The sequence below is a fragment of the Mercenaria mercenaria genome, unplaced genomic scaffold, assembly GCF_021730395.1.
Source record: "Mercenaria mercenaria strain notata unplaced genomic scaffold, MADL_Memer_1 contig_1196, whole genome shotgun sequence".
NCBI classification, from domain to species: domain Eukaryota; kingdom Metazoa; phylum Mollusca; class Bivalvia; order Venerida; family Veneridae; genus Mercenaria; species Mercenaria mercenaria.
Window position 1 is genome coordinate 10,961 of NW_026459177.1, and position 23,433 is coordinate 34,393.

At 33.7% G+C, this 23,433-nt stretch overlaps 1 protein-coding gene across 1 annotated transcript; it reads right to left on the reverse strand.

Annotated features, from left to right (window-relative positions):
- Positions 1 to 861: 861 nt before the first annotated feature.
- LOC128551512 (uncharacterized) lies at positions 862 to 21,285 on the reverse strand (the record flags this gene model as incomplete). Its single annotated transcript, XM_053532401.1, has 2 exons — positions 21,150 to 21,285; positions 862 to 1,519 (listed from the first exon to the last, which is right to left on the reverse strand). Coding segments are annotated over exons 1-2 (766 nt in total), but the record flags the coding sequence as incomplete, so codon positions are not given.
- Between the last annotated feature and the right edge of the window lie 2,148 nt (positions 21,286 to 23,433).

Genomic DNA, 23,433 nt, shown 5'->3' on the forward strand with positions numbered 1-23,433 from the left:
GCAACTTCAAAATGTATTGTAAGTTTTTTCCGAGTTCGTGTTTACTAGATCTTTTGCGGATAAATACAAAGGAAGTGGAGAACAACATCTGTTTCTGAACTAATTAGTAGGGGTATATCCTACTTTCTTCTTATTCTGAGTTACTTGCTTTTCTACTAAATAATTTGGCATTTTAACCATATTCAGCGCGGTCAGGAAGAACGATGAAATTTTAAATTTATTTTTGGCCCTACTGCAGAACTAAGTAATCCTATTTTCCAGTCTCATTTTATATACTATATTGAAAATAGCATGCTTGACCCTCAAGAGTCTGTCGTTGTCAGTTCTTCAAAACTAAAGTAAAATGACATGAAACCATCAGAACTGTTGATAAAATCTCATAAAACATGTTTCAGTCAAGTGTTTCAATGAAATATTGTGAAATACTCAACTTTTGACATAAACTGGGGTATATCTTAACATCCTAGCCATCTTGACATCTTGATTTTTTTCGTTAAGTCTTTACACCCATTTAAAAGTACCTCCTTAGGTGAATTAAAATTTGCGTTAAATTTATTGTTAACTGCATAGTTTAACAGAATTATTGTACTAACTCTTCACCAACAACAGTATTATTTATTTTTCTTTTTTTCAACAAAAAGATTTAACGAAATATTTAACGTAGCTTCGCTAATTTAACAAAATGTTTATTGTTATAAATTCTGAACAACACATCTGTTTAGCAGCAAAGTATTACAAAAAAATTAACAAGCCATAAGCTATTTAACGAAGATATCATCGGTAAAAATTCAAGGAAAGTTTTGAACAACTGGGCCAATGTCCTTTAATATATATACATTTAAATACAAACATTTTATTTACCTTTAAAAGGAGCATTGATTTCCATAACTTCAGCGAGTCCATTCATTTGATAGTATTGTAACACTGATTTTGTCGACGACTGAATGGTCGATTCAAAGTGTACCAGAAACTTATCAACTCCCAAAGAACGATGAATTTCAAACCATTCTACTAATTTTCTGCTGTTTGGGCCACGACCATAAATATATTTGATACATATTGCCCACTTGTTTTGCTTTAGGTTTGGAGACAGAACTGTTGGTTTGACGTAATCTTGTTCATTATTTGAACAGTTTGTATTTATATGTGCAAGTGATACTCCTTGGATATCTAAGTAGATTCCATGTATTTCACATTCGACGCGCCTGGCCCTTATCAAACCCATATTATAGCAACATTGCGTTGCCTTTATTGCTCGCGATGGAACTGCAATTTGAGCACTGTTTAAAACACAGCATTTGACATTGTCATTGATCACATTGCTTTTTTGCCATGCTATTAAAGTAACCTTTCTTTTATGTGGATAATAATTTTCTTCCTCCTTGCCACTCGATTCCATCATATCTACAAATGCCGAATACACTACAGTGTTTCGGTTTCCTTCAGCATTTTTATTTTTATCTGCTTGAAGCTTGCTTCCAGACGGAGAAATGGATGGAGCCTGCAATGTCACTTTTTTCTGAAATGAGAAATGACTTTTACTGTCGCAAACGAGTTCACTTTCATGGGGGGTAGGTGGTCTACGAATGTGCACATCGCAAACTATATATCAAAATGTTTGTGACAGTCTGAAGTTTCCAAAACCAGTTGATGCCAGAATCCAAGTGGTGTGTAAAGTGCTCAAATTCAAGATGGCCGCCAATATGGCCACCGAAAATTTAAAATCATACTATATAAACTGACTTGACAATATATTTCAATTTTATAGGCATGGTCCTAATTCTATACAAATTTCTGTTGCAGAATAGATTAAAACATAGTATATTTTATCTTCAAGTAAATTGAAATATATTCTTACAAAATATGGAGGATATTGCATGCAAAATGATAAGAAATTACCGTTTTAGATACATTCCTTTAATAATTATACCACTTTTAATTGCTTGATTATATTTTGCAAATTTTGTGCTTTATTATGTTCAGAAATTTCATAAACTATGTCATCAGTATTTTACATGACAGCTTTTAAATTATTTATTATCTATTAATCCAACAATCAAGGGCTAAGTAAACAGCTAAGTGGGTTGGGTAAATCTACGTACACTAACATAGGATTATAGTGTAATACTTTAAAATTCATTTTAAGTAAAGGTGTATTTTTTTTAAATGTCCAAACTGTTTCTTTTGGACAGAACAAACACGAGAAAAAGAATTATGACATGATTAAAATTTGGTTTATACCGACATTAGTAAAACTAAGTTAAATAATGGGGGTGGTTAATCTTCAAATGATGAAAACCGGTATATTATTTTCACATTATGACAATTAACTCTTTTTATAAAGTAGTTAAAACAGACTGAAATGTTTATTCGAAAGTTAAAACCACATTTTATAGAAAATTTTGTAGAAATCATATAAGATGCTGATTTAATTACTCAGGCCATTTTCTTGTAAAAAGGAGAGTGTAAAATGATTTAAATAAACATACGTAATAATGTCTTCAACATTTTAAGTTTACTTGTAAGCTTGTGAGATCATCAATGAAAGATGGAATACTGCTCTGCAATTCTATCTTTTTAAAATATAAATAAATAACCTTTATAATGTTAATTCTAAATTACAGAACAACATACATTGAACAAATGTTGATTGATATAAACTGGCATAATATGATTTAAGTAACTAGCATACACGATGTGTGTTTTGTGTACATTTTTACAAATTTCAGTGTCTTATCTCCTGTACACCGGAAAAACCAAAATTTTAATTTTATTTATTTGTTGTTTAAGGCAACCTGTTTCTACATAATATACTGCTACAATTACCTTATACTACAAAAGTATGAGGTAAGCACAGCAGTATAAAATGTAGAAAATCCTTAGGTTGAAAAAAGCCATTGAGAACATATGTAGGAAGCTATCTTGAAACCTTTTAACGGGGTATCTTTGTATACTTCAAATACACACAGTCATGCATAATATGTATTTGCAATTTAAAGTATATTTGTAAAAACATAAGTTGATTTTGTAGAAATAAAATACATGTACTACTCTAACTTATATCTAAATTAACAAGTTGCAACATGTCCAGAACACGGCAGCTCGCGTCATCACTAAGACGCCCCGTCACAATCATATAACACCGATTCCGAAGGAGTTCCATTCGTTGCCAGTGAAATACAGGGTGCAGTTCAAGGTTCTGACCCACACTTTTAAGGCTTTACACAATCAGTCCCCTAATATGATAGAAGTGTGTAAACATGTCAGAAACCTAAGATCACAAGATACGCTGTCACTGGTTATGCCAAATCTTAAAACCATGATGTATGGCAATCGCACCTTTTCATTCGCTGCTCCAACGCTTTGGAACTCTTATCCAGTCAAGATCAGGGAAGCTCACACGCTAGCTGCTTTCAAAAGCTTGCTTAACACCTACTTCTTTGTATAACATTTCGTTAATTGACCGATACATTATTTTTCTTTTCATAAAAAAGCGTAGAACAGTATTTTGTCCTTAGGTAATTTAAATACTTTAAAATAATTATGTATGTTTGTCTTGTTTTATCTGTATGTTTTACATTCAATATTGAAAAATAAATTAGTAAAATGAGAACATCTGTATTACTGCCACACACGATGCAGGCTAAAATTTTAAGCATATTTTTACACAGTGTCATGCCTTTGTCTGTATCTTCTGCACTGCCAGCGTAATGCTATATCAGTCCTCATTTCTTATGATTGAAAAATGTGTTTGATATAATATGTGGAAATTTCATAAGACACTGCCTGAAAACATATGAATGGGCGATGCTGAAAATCTTTTGATGGAGGATTTGTACAAAATGCATGCCAAGAACACACATAGGCGATATTGTATTAGTCATTTTAAGTTTACTTGTAAGACGTTGTAACTTCTGTTTAAGTAACAAACATTTCTGCATATTCAAATATATCAAAAATGATTCTTTCAAAGAAGTAACATACACCTGGATGAATGTGAACTGTAACAATCAGGCATAATATCAGTTCAGTCATCAGTACAAATACCATGGTCTATGCTCCTGTATTGCCATCACAAAAGCTCTGGAGCAGCTACTGACTGTATCATCAATTTATGTTTTAAGTATTTATTCTCCCCATTGTAATCATAACCGAAGTCTCTTGCTCGTGGAAGTGCACTCCGCCATACCATTAACTGATAGCAACATTGTGGCAAATGCAGGTAAAAACTGTTCTCTGTTGGTATAAGGTTTTTGGGCTTCTTCATGATTAGATTCCAAGTCATTTATGACATGGATACTGTCAACAGAAACTTCGATTGCTTTATCACCTTGCCCACCAAGGTTTAATGAATACTCCATTGTTAGTGAGACTGCTCCTTGAGTTTTGCAGTATATACTCTGTTTAATTGAACGAGCAAGGTTTTCTTTGTGTTGTCCATTAAGAGGAAAACACTTTTCCAATCTTTTAGAACTCGTTAGAGTCCTTCAACATATACATTTTTAGATGCGTGTATGTCACCTCTTTTCGTTCTGGTGTTTGCAATTGTAGTTATCAAAAATGATATGTATCTGCTTCATTCGAGTTACACATCTTGACTTTACCAATATATGTTCAAGGAATATCTTTGCCATATCCTAGAATATGGGTTACAAAGTTGGTGCCCCAAGCATTTAAAAAACTGCCATACTGTCAATAAAATGCAATCGGCACTTTTAAGAGTCGTAACATGGTTATCTTGTAGGGTTTCCAACTTTGCCATGAAATCGGACTTCGTTCTTTCTTTCCTGTTCAAGATGAGTATTGAAATCTGTATCAGACATTATACTTGTGGTCCACATTTGTATGCGATTGCTTCAAAAACAAATAAGTCTATGTAAAACAAGGGACCACCCGGACGTGTCCTATATTGACCCCAGGGTCACGATTTGAACAGTCTTGGTAGAGAACGACTAGAGTATGCCAGATACCAAATATGTAAGCTCTGGGACTTATGTCTTCAAAAAAGATTTTAAAGGTTTTTGCCTATATAAGCCAAAGTAAAAACAGTTGACTCCGGAATGCAGTCAATTTTGATCCCAGAGTCATGATTTGAAAAAACTTGATAGTAGACAATACCAAACACCAAATGGCTTTATGGTTTTGGACAAGAAGACTTTTCCAATATCAATGAAAAGCAAGGGACCCGCTGGAAGTTGCATATATTGACCCCAGAGTAATGATTTGAACAATCTTGTTAGAGAACCACAAGAGCATGCCACATACTAAATATCTTTTCTATAGTCCGTATAGTTTAAGAGAATATTTTTTAAAGTTGTTTTTCACCGTAGAAGTCTTTTTATACCATGTGCTCCCAGGGCGGGGCCAGTTTTAACCCAAGTGTATAATTTGAACAATCCTGGTAAAGGACTACTACACAATGCCACATAACTAATATCAAAGCCCTAGGCCATGTGATTTTGTACCTAAAGATTTTCAAAGTTTTCCCTAAACACGTCTGTATATAAACCATGTGACACCCAGGGCGGGGCCATATTTGACCCTAGGAGATAATATGAACAATATTGTTAGAAGACCACTAGATGATGTTTCATACAAAATATCAAAGCCCAAGGCTCTGTGGTTTTGTACATGAAGATTTACATAGTTTTCTCTATATAAGTCTATATGAACCATGTGACCCCCGGGGACATATTTGACCCTAGTGATATAATTGATAGAGGCTCACTAGATGATACTACATACCAAATATCCATGTGGTTTTGGACTATACGATTTTCAAAGTTTTTCCTCTATATAGGTCTATATAAACCATGTGACCCCAAGGGTGGGGCCATATTTGATCATATGGATACAATTTGAACAATCTTGGTAGAGAACCACTAGATAATGCTACATACCAAATATAAAAGCCCTGGGCCATGTGATTTTGTACCAAAATAATTTCAAAGTTTTCCCTAAACGAGTCTATATTAACGATGTGACACCCAGGGCGGGGCTGTATTTGACCCCTGGAGATGATTTGAACAATATTGTTAGAAGACCACTAGATGATGCTTCATACAAAATATCAAAGCCCAAGGCCCTGTGGTTTTGTACACGAAGATTTACATAGTTTTCTCTATATAAGTCTATATGAACCATGTGATCCCAAGGGTTGGGCCATATTTGATCCTAGTGATATAATTTGAACAATCTTGGTAGAGAACCACTAGATGACGCTACATATTAAAAATCAAAGCCCAGGGCCCTTTGGTTAGGGACAAGAACATTTTTTAAAAGAAAAAGTTTTTCCCATATACGTCTTTATTAACCAATTGGCTCAAGGGTGGGGCCATATTTGACCCTAGGGTGATAATTTGAACAATTTTGGTAGAAGACCACTAGATAATGCTACATACTAGATATCCAAACCCTAAGACCTGTAGTTTTGTACGAAAAGTTTTTTAAAGTTTTTCCTTTCGGTTGCCATTGTTGAAAGACTTCTGTATGGAATTCAATTCGTCAAACAATTTTAAAGAATACTATCCAAGGAACATCACTATGAAGTTTCATCAAAATCGGCACGGTGGTTTAGGAGGAGATGCTGTTTATAGGAAAGTGTGGATGGACAGACACCGGCCAGTGAGCGATCAAAATAGCTCAACCTGAGCACTGTGTGCTCAGATGAGCTAATATGATAACATGATACTGTTAATAATTAACTATTCATTAGATATGTATATAAGTATTTACATTTACAACCTATATCTGGTATGCATGTATACACCATTATGCTGTTTCATTTATTCTATAAATGTCAAAAAATATTACATTTTTTTCTGTAAATCACAATGCATTTGAATAATCAACTTATGTACGACTGGTATAACATAAAGAAATCAACAAGCTGAAGCATATTCTTCAAAGTTGTTGCCAGTATATATTACTAGTTACTTCAAAAATATAGTGGCAGCCATATTAGCGGCCATTTTTTTAAAGATAAACTTGATAGTTTTACATTTTCGTCTAAATACATATTTCGTACTTTACATTGTGTTGATAATGATGATATATATAAGGATGTACACATTACAAAAGATGATAATTAATTTGTTTCTGATTTCACCTATCATTAAATATATTTTATATTGACTTACCCCACCCACTAAAATATATATGTTATCAATAATTTAGATGTACCCTTTAACAAAATAATAATGCTATTACAATTTATTATCACTTGATCAACTCGGGATTGCGTAGTGTAAGGTACAAAACAGTAAATGGAAGCACACAAACAAAGTATATTGACCGTAAGTTCAAGAAAATAGTATTCATCACATTTTAGTCCATATAAAATTGGTATAAAATGTGTCAAAAAGTTTTATTTCATATCGATTTATGCATATTAATTTGTATATTTATAACTTTAAAAATGTAATAATAATTCCAAATGAATTTAAAGCATTTAAATGCTTTTTTTGCAATTTTATAAACTGGATGTCATTTTCATGTATCAGCGGCCATCTTGGCGGCCATCTTGAATTTGAGGACTTTGCCCAGTGACTAGAAACTGGCATCAAGCAGTTCTGAAAACTACAGATTCTGACGAACATTTTGATATGCAGAAGTTGGTGTGCACATTCATAGACCACCTACTACCAGTTTTAAGCTATTTATCTGGCCATATTTGCAGCATGATTTCTATTAACAAATATATGATGGATTCTGAGCCTCCATGATGGAATTGTCATAATATTTGCATTTTCGTCTAACCTGAATGTAAGTTATTTACAGGTTATTTATAGCAGTTGCTATTTCTGCAGCAAATACAGTTGTCTTCATTAGAAGTATAATACTTAAGAAATCAAATATTAGTATGAGGAATATGTGGATTGTGATTGTATTCTTTGTTAATGCAGGTATATTAGTTCTAAAGTGTTCCCCTAGACCAATCATGAATTTGAAAGAGACTGTCGCGTTCTAAGGTTTATCATTACGGTATCATAAGGTCAAAGGGAAGAATTTAAATAAACTGTGCTGTACATTAATGTCTTTTTTTCTTTTTTATTTTGCCACCCTAAACTGGTTTAAACATTGTGTCTCAATGCCTTTAAATTTTTAGAAATGTTTAATGAATGTATTTCTTTACTTATTGAGGTATATATTATAGCATACATATATAATATATATATATATATATCTAGAAATATTGACCGTTGCTAGCACAGCGCGCAAAAGCTAAGTTTTATATATGGGTCAGCGGCGGAAATATTTGAGAAGGTCATTTCAAGACCACAAACATATTTAAATGCCAAAACAAAAATTTTGAAGACGCACTTCTTACATATTGACGTGAGCAAAATGTTGAATTTTATATTCTGATTCTAAAAAAAGCACTGCAAACGAATTTTTTGCATTCCACATTTCAGACAACAATATATATTAAATTTAGTCTTTGCATAGATGAAAAATAATGATGATTTATAGAAATGTGTTTTAAGAATGTCTTTCGAAAGGAAATAATGATGTTTGTTTTGAGAAATCATTTATGCATATATAAGAGATCTCATATTAACTGTTAAGGTCACTACGCTACCAAGAATTGATATGAACGCAAGACGATACACTCTCTCTCTCTCTCTCTCTCTCTTCGGTATACATTAAGTGACGACAGAAATAAACACTTTGTTCGAAAATGCATCTTTCTTTACGAGCAATGTTTACTTATAAAGTGTTCTTCTACAGCAGAGAACGGATTTCAACACTTCTTGGAAAACGTTTTATAATATACTGAACAGCAAAAGAAACTATCCAGATGTATAACTAGGAATTCCTTAAATCAAAAAAAAAATAATAATAATAATTTATAAATTTGACCTGTTGTCTTCATAAACTGTCGCAAACGAGTTCACTTCCATGGGTCTACGAATGTGCACCCGTCGATCATATGACTGAAAAACTGTTGAGAAAGACGTTAAACCCGAACACACACACACGAATGTGCACATCGCAAACTATACATCAAAATGTTTTGGACAGTCTTAAGCTTCCAAAACCAGTTGATGCCTGAATCCAAGTGGCTTGCGAAGTGCTCAAATTCAAGATGTCCGCCAATATAGCCTCCGAAAATTAAAAGTCATATTATTCAAACTGACTTAACAATATATTTCAATTTTATAGGCATGGTCCTATTTTTATACAAATTTCTGTTGCAGAATAGATTGAAACATAATATATATTCTATCTTAAAGTAAATTGAAATATATTCTTATAAAATATGGAGGATATTGCATGCAAAATTATACTGTTTAAGATACATTTCTTTAATAATCCTATTATTTTTAATTGCTAGATTATTTTTACAAATGTGTTTTCTTTTTTGTTCAGAAATTTCATAAACTTTATCATCAGTATTTTATAGTTTCATTCGTTGCCAGTGAAATACAGGGTGCAATATAAGGTTCTGACTCACACTTTTAAGGCTTTACACAATCAATCCCCTGATATGATAGAAGTGTATAAACCGCTCAGAAACCTATTATCAAAAGACATGCTGTCACTGGTGATGCCAAAAACTGAAACCATGATGTATGGCAATCGCACCTTTCATTCACTGCTCCAAAGCTTTGGAGCTCTAATCCAGACAAGATTATGGAAGCTCTCACGCCAGCTACTTTCAAAAGCCTGCTAAACACCTTCTTTGTACAACATTTCGTTAACTGAGCGATATATTATTTTTCTTTTCATAAAATATCGTAGGACAGTAATTACTTTTAAATATGTATGTAAGTTTGTCTTGATTTATCTGTATTTACATTCGAGATTGAAATAAAAGTAAAAATTAGTAAAATGAGAACTCTTCTTGTATGTTCATTTTACAAAAATAACAACATATATTTGAACAAATGTTGACTGATACAATCTGACATAATATGTTTTGAGTCATCTGCATCACTGTCAAAACGATGCAGGCTACAGTTTTAAGCATATTTTGCACTATTTTATGTCTTTGTCTGTATTTAGTGCACTGCTAGCGCAAATGCTACACCAGTCCTCATTTCTAATGATTGAAATATATATTTGATAATATATGTGGTGTGGAAATTTCGTAAGATACTGCCTGAAAGCATATAAATGGGGCGATGCTAAAAATCTTTTGATGGAAGATTTGTACAAAATGCATGCCAAAAACACTCATAGGCGATATTGTATTGGAATTTTTAGTTTAATTGTAAGACGTGGTTACTTCTGTTTAAGTAACAAACATGTCTGCATATTCAAATATATGAAAAATGAGAAAGTTGATTCTTTCAAAGAAGTAACATACTCCTGAATGAATATGAATTGTAACAATCTGGCATGATCCATACACCTAGTAATGGCTGATAGCCTGTGAAGATGTATTTTTGTGTGCTCCAATATTATTGAAAATTATAGGATAATAAGTTTTCTTGCATGGACATGTTTTATATTGTTAGAAAGCTGGAATCGTGGGGAATTTGATGGACTAATTAAGTTTCTAAAATATTATAGGACTGAGGAGAAATTGTGAGTGAAACATTCATTATAACTCTCTAAAATTGATCGTTTTACACATAATATGTTCACTAACTTTACGCTCCAGTAACCAGCGTCCATTGTCCTTGTATAGATCACAGGTGTATATGTTGACTGCGGATTACATAAATAAGTGATGTCCAGTTTTCAAAAGTACGGAAGCAAATTAGCGACAACACTGTAATTGTGAGCATTTACTTCGTTTGTTTTTCGCTTAGATATAAAACATAATATACAACAACTCTACAAGCAACAATGAGTATAGATAACATGTTATATCGCATGCATATCGGAATGTTTATACATAGGTCTGCAAAGATAAGCAACAAGGGTGAACGTTATACTCCTTATACTTCTTGCAAGGGAAATGATATTCACTACAGAGTGTTTGCTTCTTGTGTTATCATCGCGTATTGTCTTTTAGTTACGAATATAGTGCTTTACATCTTCAAGGCAAACCTACATACAGGAGAAAACTGTGTTCTTTGTAATGATCAAATTATGGTGGGTTTACCCCGATTAGCTGATCCGATATCTGAAAATTTAAACGATGGTATGATAACTTTTGGTTTTTCCTCCAGTCCCTTTACATACTGGAGTTACTGACCAGCTCTGCAACAGAAACTGTTGTTGCTCTCGGGCGATATTGAAGAAAACCCAGGTCCGGTATCAGAGGATGGTAAAAATAGAATTCTGGCAGCAATCAGCTCCCTCGAGCACCGGCTGATGTCAGAAATCAAAGATGTAAAACTAGATATTTCTACCATGACGTCTGATACAACAAACATAAAGTTAGAAAGCTACGAAAATAAACAGAAAATGAATAAAATTAAGCAAGACCAACATAAATTAGCGTCGGAAATGTCTACCATGCATAACGAGCTGGACGAGTTGCGGGAGTACAAGGAAAGGCTACAATTGGACTTAGAATATTTAAGCGATCAGTTTGATTTGAAACAAACCAACATGGAGGCTATGGAGAAGGATATAGTTTACTTAGAACGTGAAATGCGACAATGTACTATTAGAATTTATGGCCTATAAGATGACGACAATGAATCAATTCAAAAGTTAAAATCTAAAGTACTGAAAGAAGTTCTTATGGCGGCTTGCCCATCAGAAAAAAGGCAAAGTGACGATATTAAGTTTGTATCAAGAATAGGCGAACAGTCTGAAACCATTACGCGAGAATGGTTTTGTTAACACTGAGGTTTTACGACGATAAATTTAAAGTGTACAACGGAAGAGATATTTTTAGAGAAAATGGAATTCGGGTAAGTGACGATTTAACTAGGAGGCAGAGAGTCGAGCTATCTAGCTTGAAAAGTCAGGGTAAAAATGGTTACTTTTGCAAAGGAATGTTTATGAATCAGCTAATAAAGCAGATTCACGAGTTAAAATGTAAGCAAAACGAAAAACTGTTCAGAGTAGTGGTAAAAACGGTGATTTGATGTACATGGAACCCGTTGAAGTCAGTCCAGATCTTCATTCTCCAGATAATACAGGTCCGAATTTAGACGGCAATGAAATGGTGATGGCAGATGTACAGGATATGAATATATAGGAGTTAGGCCGAGACCCTACCGACACTAACAATTTAAATTGCCTAAGCTGGAAAACAAAATTTGTGATTTAGACTTAATACGATATTTTAATAAGTTTACAATTATTTCATTATTAGAAACATGGCTAACTAATGATATAGATATCTGTTCGATTTTACATGAATATGATTATTATTTTGTTTCAGCAGTAAAAAAATGCTGTAGCCGATAGAGCAATGGCTGACGTAATTGTTTTTGTAAAGCGTAATATTAGCACTTTTGTTTCACGTGTGTTACCAGAATGTGATTTTGGTGTGTTTTTTTAAAGATAGACCAGTCCTTTTTGAATACTGGTAAAGATCTTTTTTTGCGGATATGTTTATTTACCGCCCTGTTCTTCACCGTTCTATAATATTAAATATCTAAATGGTGTAAAATGTTAAAAGAATAATTCATAAAAGTAAACATGAAATTGGAGCGTATGATGATATTTTTGATGATGATTTAATACCGCCGAGAGTATCGTGCGATAAAAATGTAAATAGTTTTGTTAATGATTTATTAGTATTTTGTAAGTCATATATTATTGGGATAGCAAATGGGCGATTATGTGGTGACAAATGCAAGGGTGGTTTTACTTATATAAGTCACCTCGGCTGTAGTGTTATTGCTTATATGCTATATTCTGAGAGAATAATAGGTTTTATAAAAGATTTCGACGTAGAAAGTAGAACCGATTCATCTAATTAACCATTGACATTTAACCTTATGTGAGAACTGTTAACAATGAAATTAACACAAAATATGAGCGAGTCAGTAGAGACAGATACATATTTAACGAAGATAGTATTAACAAATATCGAGAAAATCTTAATATAACTTTGACTGCATCTTTCATCAATAACTTTACCTTTGAAATCGCTGACGTTTATCTGATATTGTAAATAAATTTAATGATCTTTTGTATTCAAGCGGAAAATGCTGTCTGAAAAAATCAAAAACTTAAACAACGTCTCGACCACAATGGTTTGATAACGTATGTAGAGAGCTAAAATATTTTAAGTATAAGTATATTCACATTTTAGACGCTCCAGAAGTGGGGAATACCTAAATGCTTATATATCGGCCGAAATCATTATTATTATTATTATTATTATTATTATTATTATATACCACATTTATATAGCGCTCTTTTCATATAAAAATACGTTCAAAAGTGCTTTACATAAAAACATTTATATAATGTTCAATAAAAAATGGCAATTGAACTATTATAGAAGAAATTAAAATTACATTACGGTAATAAGATACCAAGCATTTTAAATTGGAAGGTAGGCAGATCAAAACATGAAACAAAAATACAATATCATAAAACATTAACATTAACTGACCTATCAAAGACTCAGGTCAGAGCAGAATAGAACAGAAGATATCTTACATTTTGAACAGACAGAATTAAACGTTATGATGTCTGCGAAATGCATCACAGCATGCAAACCGTCCCGGATGATTGGGTCAATCCCCACCTAAACGGTCCGGAGAACATCCATGATACATCCCACAGAGAAAAACACCGCCAACATTATTCTGTCACACTGGAGTTCTTAATTAAAGTAATTAATTGGCCGGCAAAGTACCTACATTATAAATCAGGTAATCAGTGAGATGTTAGTTGCCAAAGAATTGTATGAAATAATGCGTCTTTAGCGCTTTTTTGAAACTTTGCACGGTCTTGCACTCTCTTATGCCAGATGGGAGGGCATTCCATAACCTCGCAGCAGCTGTCTGAAAGCTCCTGTCACCAAATCGTATTGTTCGACATTTGGGCACCACTAGTTTTAATGCATTATTCTGCGATCTCAGATTTCTGGATGGTGTATATATTTCTAGCATGTTCGCTACATAAGCTGGTGATTGATCTTTGAGTGCCTTATATGTATGTGTTATAATTTTGTATTCTACCCTACATTGCACAGGAAGCCAATGGAGTTCACGCAGAACAGGCGTTATATGGTCGTATCTGGGTGTTCTGGTTACGATTCTAGCTGCCGTGTTTTGGACATATTGCAGTTTGTTCATTGACTGTTTTGGAATTCCATATAGAAGAGAGTTGCCATAATCCAAACGTGATGTGAAAAGAGAGTTGATTAGAGATTTGGTTGCGTTTGCGGTTATATATTGTCTGATGTGACTAATTTGCCGCAACTGTGCGTAGGAATTCCTACACACACTATTCACATGTTGCTCCATCCTCATGTTCGAATCCAGGAAAGCACCGAGGTTCCTGACACTGCCTGATTGTTTGATTTCAGAGCCGTCCACTTTCACAGATATGTTTGAAACAGATTGTGTCTTGAGTTCAGATGAAAATATGATTAATTCTGTTTTTTCAGCATTGAGTTTCAACATGTTAGTATTCATCCAACTTACTATATCCTTTAAACATTTTTCAACGCGATTAATGGTCTCTTCAATAGACATTTTGTTTATTGGTTTGAAGGATTGATATAACTGCAAATCGTCCGCATAGAAATGATTGTTCAGTCCGTGCTTTCTGCAGATAGCTCCGACTGGTTTTGTGTACATTGTGTAGTTCTTTGGCCCCAGGACAGACCCTTGGGGTATACTGTACTTCATTAGCACTGGTTGTGATAGCTCGCCATCTATGCATACGGTCTGGTAGCGGTCACTAAGGTATGACATCATCCATGCGAGTGGCTTGCCTGTAACACCAAAGTGACGTTCAAGGCGATGAATCAACGTCCCGTGGTCAATAGTGTCAAATGCTGCAGAGAGATCAAGCATCACAAGAATAGTCACATTGTTCTTATCCAATGATTGAAGAATGTCATTTTGGACTTTTAATAGGGCGGTTCCGGTTGAGTGGAATTTTTTATAAGCAGATTGGTTAACTTCATGGAGTTCGTTTTTCCTCAGATGATTTTCAATTCGAACATCTACCACTTTTTCTAAGATTTTAGACAGAAACGGCAAGTTTGACACAGGTCTATAGTTTTTTAGGACATTAGAATCTAGGCTTGGCTTTTTTGAGAAGAGGTCTTATTCGTGAATGTTTGAACGCTTTGGGCACATACGCAGCATCTAGAGATGCATTCATAATTTTTGTTATCACTGGTGTTAGTTCGTCAAGACATTCTTTTAATAACCATGTTGGGATAGGATCTAGTTCACATGATTTGTTCGCTGACTTTTTGATAATTGATTTCACTTCGTCTTCTGAGGTTTGAGTAAACTTTACATAATTGACACCTGTGTATTCAGTTTCTATGTCATCTAAATCAGATACAGATTGTGATGCTATATCGTTTCTGATTGTTTCGATCTTTCCAATAAAGAAATCACTGAAATCTTGTGCGAGATGCTGTGGAGATGAATGTGATGGTAAAATCACCTCATTTGTATCGCCAAGAAGATTTTTGGTAATCTTTGATAAACTCTTATGATCACTGCCACATGAGTCAATTTTGCCTGTATAGTATTGCATCTTATTCACTTCAGCACACTGTGTTCGGTAAATTTGGTGATCGATTGTGAGCTTACTTTCACGCCATTTCCGTTCTAATTTTCGTTTCTGATGTTTTGCTTTGTGGGTTGCTCGGTATACCAAGGACATGAAGGTCTTAACACAATAGTCTTGGTAGTCAAATCGGCGTGTTTGTCTACTATAGAAATTAACTGATTTGAATATTCCTCCACAAATTCATCGATATCAGTATCAGATGGAGTGCATTGTGTGTTAAAGAAATCTATTCTTCGTATGTCTTCTCGAAATGAGTCAATGTCGATCGAACGTAATTTTCTGTACGACACAGTTTTTCGTACTGGGGGTGGTTTGGAAGCTTTAGCGTCAAATATCACAGCAAAATAATCACATTTCCATTTGAATCAGAGAGTCCAGGATCTATGACCTCGATATTTGAAACCGTGACATCATTATCTCTGGTTATCACTACATCCAACGTATGCCCAGCTACATGTGTTGGTTCTTGTACATGTTGACGCATGCCACATTCATCTAGACTGCTTGTAAACTTTTTTGTTTCACTATTTTCCGGTAAATCAAGATGGAAGTTAAGGTCCCCTACAATGATGGTGGTCTTGTCAATTGTAGCATATTTAGTTAAGAAATTGGGCCATTCTTGCTCCAGGAAAATATTTGTGTTTAAACCGTTTTCATTGGAAGGGGGTGGCCGGTATATAATGGCAAGCCGTAGGCCTATGGAGTGTCCGCCTGTAACTACATTGCAATCCATATACTCAAATTGGGAAAATTCGTTGTCTTTGCTTGATGAGACAATGTTCACTTGTATGGCTTTCTTGTGAATAATCGCTACGCCCCCGCCGCGCCTACCACTACGAGGGACATGTTTTATTTTGTAACAGTCGGGCACGAGTTCGCCGATGCACGCTTTGTCAACAGAGCTACCGAGACATGTTTCAGTTATGGCACAAATGTCGAATTCATTTGTAAGGATGAAGTCACATATGGAGAGTGTTTTATTTTTCACTGATCGTGTATTGACGGAGCAAATTCTGGAGGAAACTCAAATACATCTGTTCGAAAACAGTGCCGAACTAGAATTCGATATCTTCGGATGAATCAAAGATATATTTTGAAAAGCTTTTGGATTTAAACACTGAAGAGGATTTAAATGACCCAACCATACATGCAGGAAATTCGGAAAATGAAATCGAGGAACATATTTTTAATTCTGAAATAACAGACGACGAAATACTTAGAGCAGTTAAGGGTCTTAAAACTGGTACTAGCAGAGGAGAAGATAACAATATTCCAGAATTTTTTATAGACGGATCGATATCTCAATGCCTTTAATTAATAAGCTTTTTGATAGACTGTATGATACTGGGACTTTCCCAGAACAGTGGAGCAAAGCAGTTACAGTTACCTTGTTTAGAAAAGGTGATATAAATCTACCTGAAAATTATAGAGGTATATCCCTTCTAGACATATGTGGTAAAATATATACTGGTATATTGACAAGGAGGTTGACATTCTTTCTTAGCATTTTTTCCAATTTACATGGAGCGCAAGCGGGATTTCGCGAGGGTTACTCGTGACTATTGACAATGTATTTATTTTAGAAGCTATTATTAACAAACAAATATCAAAACCAGGCGGTAAAGTTTATGCAGCTTTTATAGATTTTATGAAATGCTTTGATATGATAAATAGAAACAAATTATGGAATGCGTTAAGACTGAAGGGTATCAAAGGGAAATTATATACAGCATTTATTGGTATGTATAAGATTGTACAAACTTGCGTTAGAACAAGTGAAGATCTTACTGAAAATTTTAACTGCCCGGTAGGCTTAAAATAGGGTTGTTTGCCTTCACCGATTTCATTTTTAATATTCATTGATGAATTAGTTAAATATATAGAAGAAAGCAGTGTAAGAGGCATTCAACTATTCCCCGATATAACTGAAATATTATCGACTGTGTTTGCCGACGATCTTGCACTAACGGCAGACACAGTCATAGGCCTACAACGATTGTTAAATGTATTACTTAAATTTTGTACCGAAAAGGATGTTAAAATCATCACAAGAAATAATGGTATTTAAAAAACGGGATATTATCGAAATATGAAAAATGGACTTATGATGGGGAAGTTATTGAAACAGTTAACAATTTCTGCTATGCAGGTGTAACGTTTACACGACAATTCTCGCATGTTAGAATGGCGAGTGATCAGGCTTTAAAGGCTAAAGGAGTCCTTGCATCAGTATTATCCAAATAATACGAGTACGGCCAGTTACCACGAAATGTCTTTTTCAATATTTTCGATACAAAAATAAGCCCTATATTACTATACGGGTCGGAAATTTTGGGTATACAGAGGCAAAACTCAACGGAACTTATTCATAATTACGCTTATAAACGTTATATGTGTGTAAGTCAAAATGCTGTAAATGCAGCTGTTTTATGTGATTGTGGAAGATTCCCATTGTATAAAAACGCGGCTAAAAGAAGTATTAAATATTGGTGTAAAAATTTGAAAATGAATGAAGATAGGCTCGTTAAAAATGTTATTTGATAATGAAACATTTGGATAACTGTGGTCAGATCAACTGGGTTTCAGGTGTAATAAAATTATTATGTAATAATGGTTTTGGTTATATTTGGTTTAATCAAATTTGTGCAACGTTTAAAGGATTAGTATTATCAAGAATGGTTAGAGTCAATTACAGAAAGCTCCAAAGTGTACTCGTTCTGTCAACATAAGTTTCGTTTTATTCACGTACGTTAATATAAGAAAATTTAGACATTCTCTTGCTAAACTAAGATCTTTTTCTCACAATCTTGAATTAGAGAGAGGCAGATATCACAATACCCCGAAAGAAGACAGAATTTGTAAATTATGTAACTCTGGTATAGAGACCGAGTACCACTTTATTTTAGTGTCAAAAGCTGCAATATATTAGAGAAAAGTATATACCTAAGAACTATATTGAAATTGCAAATGTGCATAAGTTTAATATGTTAATGTGCTGCAACTCTGAATATGTGGTAACAAATTTAGCTATGTATGCATATTATGCTTTGCAAGAACGCAAGGTAATTTTGGAGACTCAGCAGAATGTTTGAGTTACATTTTTATATAGATAAGCTTTGAACAAATACAAAAGGTTCATCTTAAATGTGATAAGTAAGTATATGTTTATTATCATAGGTACCAGTCTATGTGTTTATTGTGAAATTGTAAATTAAACTTGCTATGGGCCGGTGGCCATTAGCAAATAAATACATTGTCATTGTCATTGTCATTGCGTCATACACAATATCAAAGCCCAAGGCCCTGTGCTTTTGAACACTTTTGAAGATTGACATAATGTTCTCTATATAAGTCAATATAAACCATTTGATCACCGTCACAGGGCCATATTTGATCCTATATTGATATTATTAAGAACCACTAGATGATGCTACATTTTAAATATCAAAGCCCAGGGCCCTTTGATTTTCAAAGTTTTTCCTTATATATGTTTCTATTAAGCAATTGGCCCCAGGACGGGGCCATATTTGACCCTGGGGGATAATTTGAACAATCTTGATAGAAGACCACTAGATAATGCTACATACTAGATATTAAAGCCCAAAGACCTGTGGTTTTGGACGAGAATACTTTTAAAGTTTTGCTTTCGAGTGCCATGGCAACAAGATTTCTACATGGAATTCAATTCGTTAAACAATTTAAAGAATATTATCCGAGGAACATCCCTTTGAAGTTTCATCAAAATTGGCACGGTTGTTTAGGATGAGAGGTTTATAGAAAAGTGTGGACGGACAGACGCCGGCGAGTGAGCGATCACAATAGCTCAACCTAAGCACTTTATGCTCAGATGAGCTAAAATGATATCATGCTAATCATCATATTTTATGATGTTGTAATCAGTTATTACAGTTAAAGCACTCATTTAAGCTATTTATGCAGCATTTGTCTCATTTTCTTTTCTTAAATTCCATCACTTTATTTTTGTTTCGCCTTTTAGTATAGTTGGTTTTGTTTTTGTTTCAAGTTTTTTTTAGGACCAAAGGGTTTGCAATTAAAATCAGTAGACACACATTTGTTATATAAAGGGACTAATATAGATTTTGTTCAATTTCTGATATATACCTAAACATTCATTTTAGCAAATTGCAGAAAAAAGGCAATTTTGTTTTCGTCGTTTCGTTTTCATATGGCGTTTTACCTGGATAGATTTTAAAGTGTGCTAACAGAGAGATTCTTACACTCACCTACTGTTGATTCACACTCTGTGGCCGAACGTATAGGAATTATAAATAAGACGTCAACGTGATAAAAAAAATGAAGTTTACGCGCATTTCATAAGCATGTAATGACGTTAATTGTCACTTAATCCGTTTTTAATTTTTTACACGTTTTATGTCAGAATAGAGTCAGCGAACGTCTGCTTAATTTTACATCATCAACAGATTCTTTCATGATTCACAGGTACCAACGCTCAACCGGGCTCGGTCGCCAACAAACCCCTCGGTATTCTTCTGATGTTATAACACGAAAAAAAATATCCCTACAATCAAAGTCATAAAGATCATGCTAATGTAAAAGATCCCATACTGGGCAGACGTGTTACATACGCAGTTCTCGTAGTATCACCTCGTTTCCACTGAAACACATTTTACAAGTATTTTAATTGACAGTGTGACATTAGGCAAAGTTAATAGAGTTTTATTTGGTTTAATTGTTTATGTTCTGAACATAGTTATATTTCTATGTTATTTAATAAAGACTATCAGAACACCTTTTTTGTCATTACTTATCGCCGTAAGAGCAAAATATATAAAAGGTGGTTAAAACCTATTCAAAGAATCAACATACTTTGTTAGAAAATAGTTTCTTAATGTACTCACAATGTTAGCGAAAACTTATAAAGTTCAATCATAGAATGCAGTTTACTATTTAAAGAAGAAATAACCAAAAGGTTTTGCAAATAGAAAGTAGTTTTATCCGTTAAATATCTATTATAATAATGTTTGATGTTATCAATATGGAATTTATTCTGCTGAAATATTTGAGATATTGCATGGGGAAAATTTGAATAGCAACTTTTACACATTGGCTATTAAAGATTTAATGTCTTCCAAGATAATATGTTACTAAAATATTATCTTAATGGTTTCACGATAGCAAAAATAAACATTGTAACAAACGCAGTAATGCTATGTCACATATCATCCTTTAAAGGAAAGTTGATATTTAATTGGTAAACACAACATCGAACTTAAATTTCATATTTATTTATCTGTATTTCCTAATACTGAAACTGGTTGAATGGGTATAATGCTTACTATAATTTATCATAAAACACTTTTTCAAATGTATAATGATGTTTTCATTATTATTATTTTACAACTAATAACTTAGACGAAAAATAGTAAACAGTTAACTATTTTCAGGCGAATAGCTTCCATCAATTTGATAATGAATGGCAGAACATTATGGCAAAAATTCTGGTAAAGTGAACGTTAGGGTTATTTCATTAGCGCACTTACCGTTGCTGTTCGGAGGAAGAGGTATCCTATATATGATGTTGAAAGTCCAATATAAATTAAAACAAATGATAATAAAAAACTTCGGCGAAATAAAAAGCGGAAATTCATTTCTGGCTATGTATTTAAGCTATATGTGTACTTCCTGCCAAGACAAAATCAACAGTAACATGCATTATTTATGGAAAATGCTCGATTGATCATGACACAAATTTAGAACTTACGAAATTCGTATATCAGTACTACTGCATATATTAGAAAACCTTGCGTTAAAAACACAGCCAATGTTCGTAAACCTTGAAAAATAAACACTTACACACCAAAAAAAAAATATAATAAAATCAAAATAAAAGGGTTGAACATTTAAGAATAAATTTGGCTCTAGCTAGTAGTGTTATTGTAAGAGGAACATTCCTCCTTCTACAAGAAGTGAGCTAGAGGTACACCACTTTATCTAATGATGTTGTGCATTAAGTAGGAAGTCCATTTTATTTCTGAAACATAGAATAATCGAAGGCATGCGAAAACAGTTGGTATAAGCTATATAATATGCATTACATTTGATGATTATCACACATCTTATATAAACTGGCGAGTTTGGCAACTGGAAAAGGTCCAAATTAAGATGTATAGTGTATGCAAGCTATTATTTGAAACTAACTTATGTCAGTTAGGGAGGCAGGTTTATGCATGACACCTGTTTAATCACAATACTCTCCAATCTGTAGTAGTTTGAACGTACAGTTTATGTATTTTTGGTTATGTTAACATATTAAATAAATTAAATCAATTAACTTTTGTTTTCTGTCAGAAATTTTTATACATATATAATCTAGTTGGTGTGAAGTTTCTACATGTAATAAAAGACACCTTTATCTCTTGTAATAACAAACATCTTTATCTGAAAATTAACTTAATTCATTGCAACCCTGCAATTGTTGCTGGGCGTAATGGCCATTCAATTTCAATGTCACAGCTGGAACTGATAAAAGTTGCCTGGAGAACCAAGTTTGTGCTTCAGTTGATCTGTGTAATAATAACCAAACTGTGATAATCGGTTGTTAAATGGCCATTATTGTCTTGATCAGTTAGGACAATACATCAGAGGTAAGCAGGGGATGCAGAAACACTCAAGTCATATCCTCTGAAATCTACTGATAATATACACATCTCTGTTTTATCCTATAAAAGAAAGTTTATGATCAGTCACATATCTTATGAAGCGGACACGGACTCGGCTGTCCGTTCTGTTAAAGAATACGTTTTTGAAATGAAATCATCTGTCTGAAAATAAAGGCACATGCATATGAATGATGATAAATTCGTAGATGTTGTGATCTCTCTCTCTCTCTCTCTCTCTCTCTCTCTCTCTTTCTCTCTCTCTCTCTCTCTTATAATAGCAGTAATGATTTTTAAAAATTCATGGAATGTTTATAGTTTATATGTCACAGAGGGGACATGGATGTTAGTTACTGCCACGTAATATCTAATAATTAGACTCATGATAAGAATTATGTTATCTATGCACGTATTAGTATAAAAAACATCTGCGCATGTATTTAAAACTTCTGCGTACGTATCACTCGGCTTGTTGGAAAACTTACCTTCACGATCACTTATTAGCTATTACGTGTGCACGTCTGCAGATCTTTCTTACTAGGTAACCACATATGTACTGAGCAATTTGTTTGTTCCTTTTTGCTGCAGCCGTTTCACCTCGAATCTGTCAAGAACGCTAAACGTGGCTTTCGATTCGAGAAAAGAAATTTAACAATAAGTTCAAAGTATAACGAACTATCCATGGCTTAGCTTTCTGTTTCTTATCTCAATGTCTCAATGTTGTATAGTTTTGCTTATATATAAAATGCAGCGAAAATCACCCTTTTTCTAATCAAAGATGTGCGTCTCATTTCAACTATGTTCACAATGTAACTATATACAGCACAATTCATAATCAATGATAATCAAACGGCTCATTTTCAACAAGCTCAGTGTCTGACTTGGTGATTTATTCTTTCTTATTTACCTGTTTGTGGTGGTAGATATCATTTACTACACTTCGCTAACAGTTGTTCTTGGCACTGCAAAATAGTCCAACCTTTAGACTGACTAAATAATCTGTCCCCAATGTAAAAGAATCAAAAGCTCGAATAACACGAAATACCCTCTTGATGCATTCAATAAATGCACAAGGAACAGAAACTATTTGGTCACGGTGCACAAAAATTCTACTGTTCTTGGTCAAAGTGACCTTGACTTTTGATTTATTGACCTCAAATTCGATAAG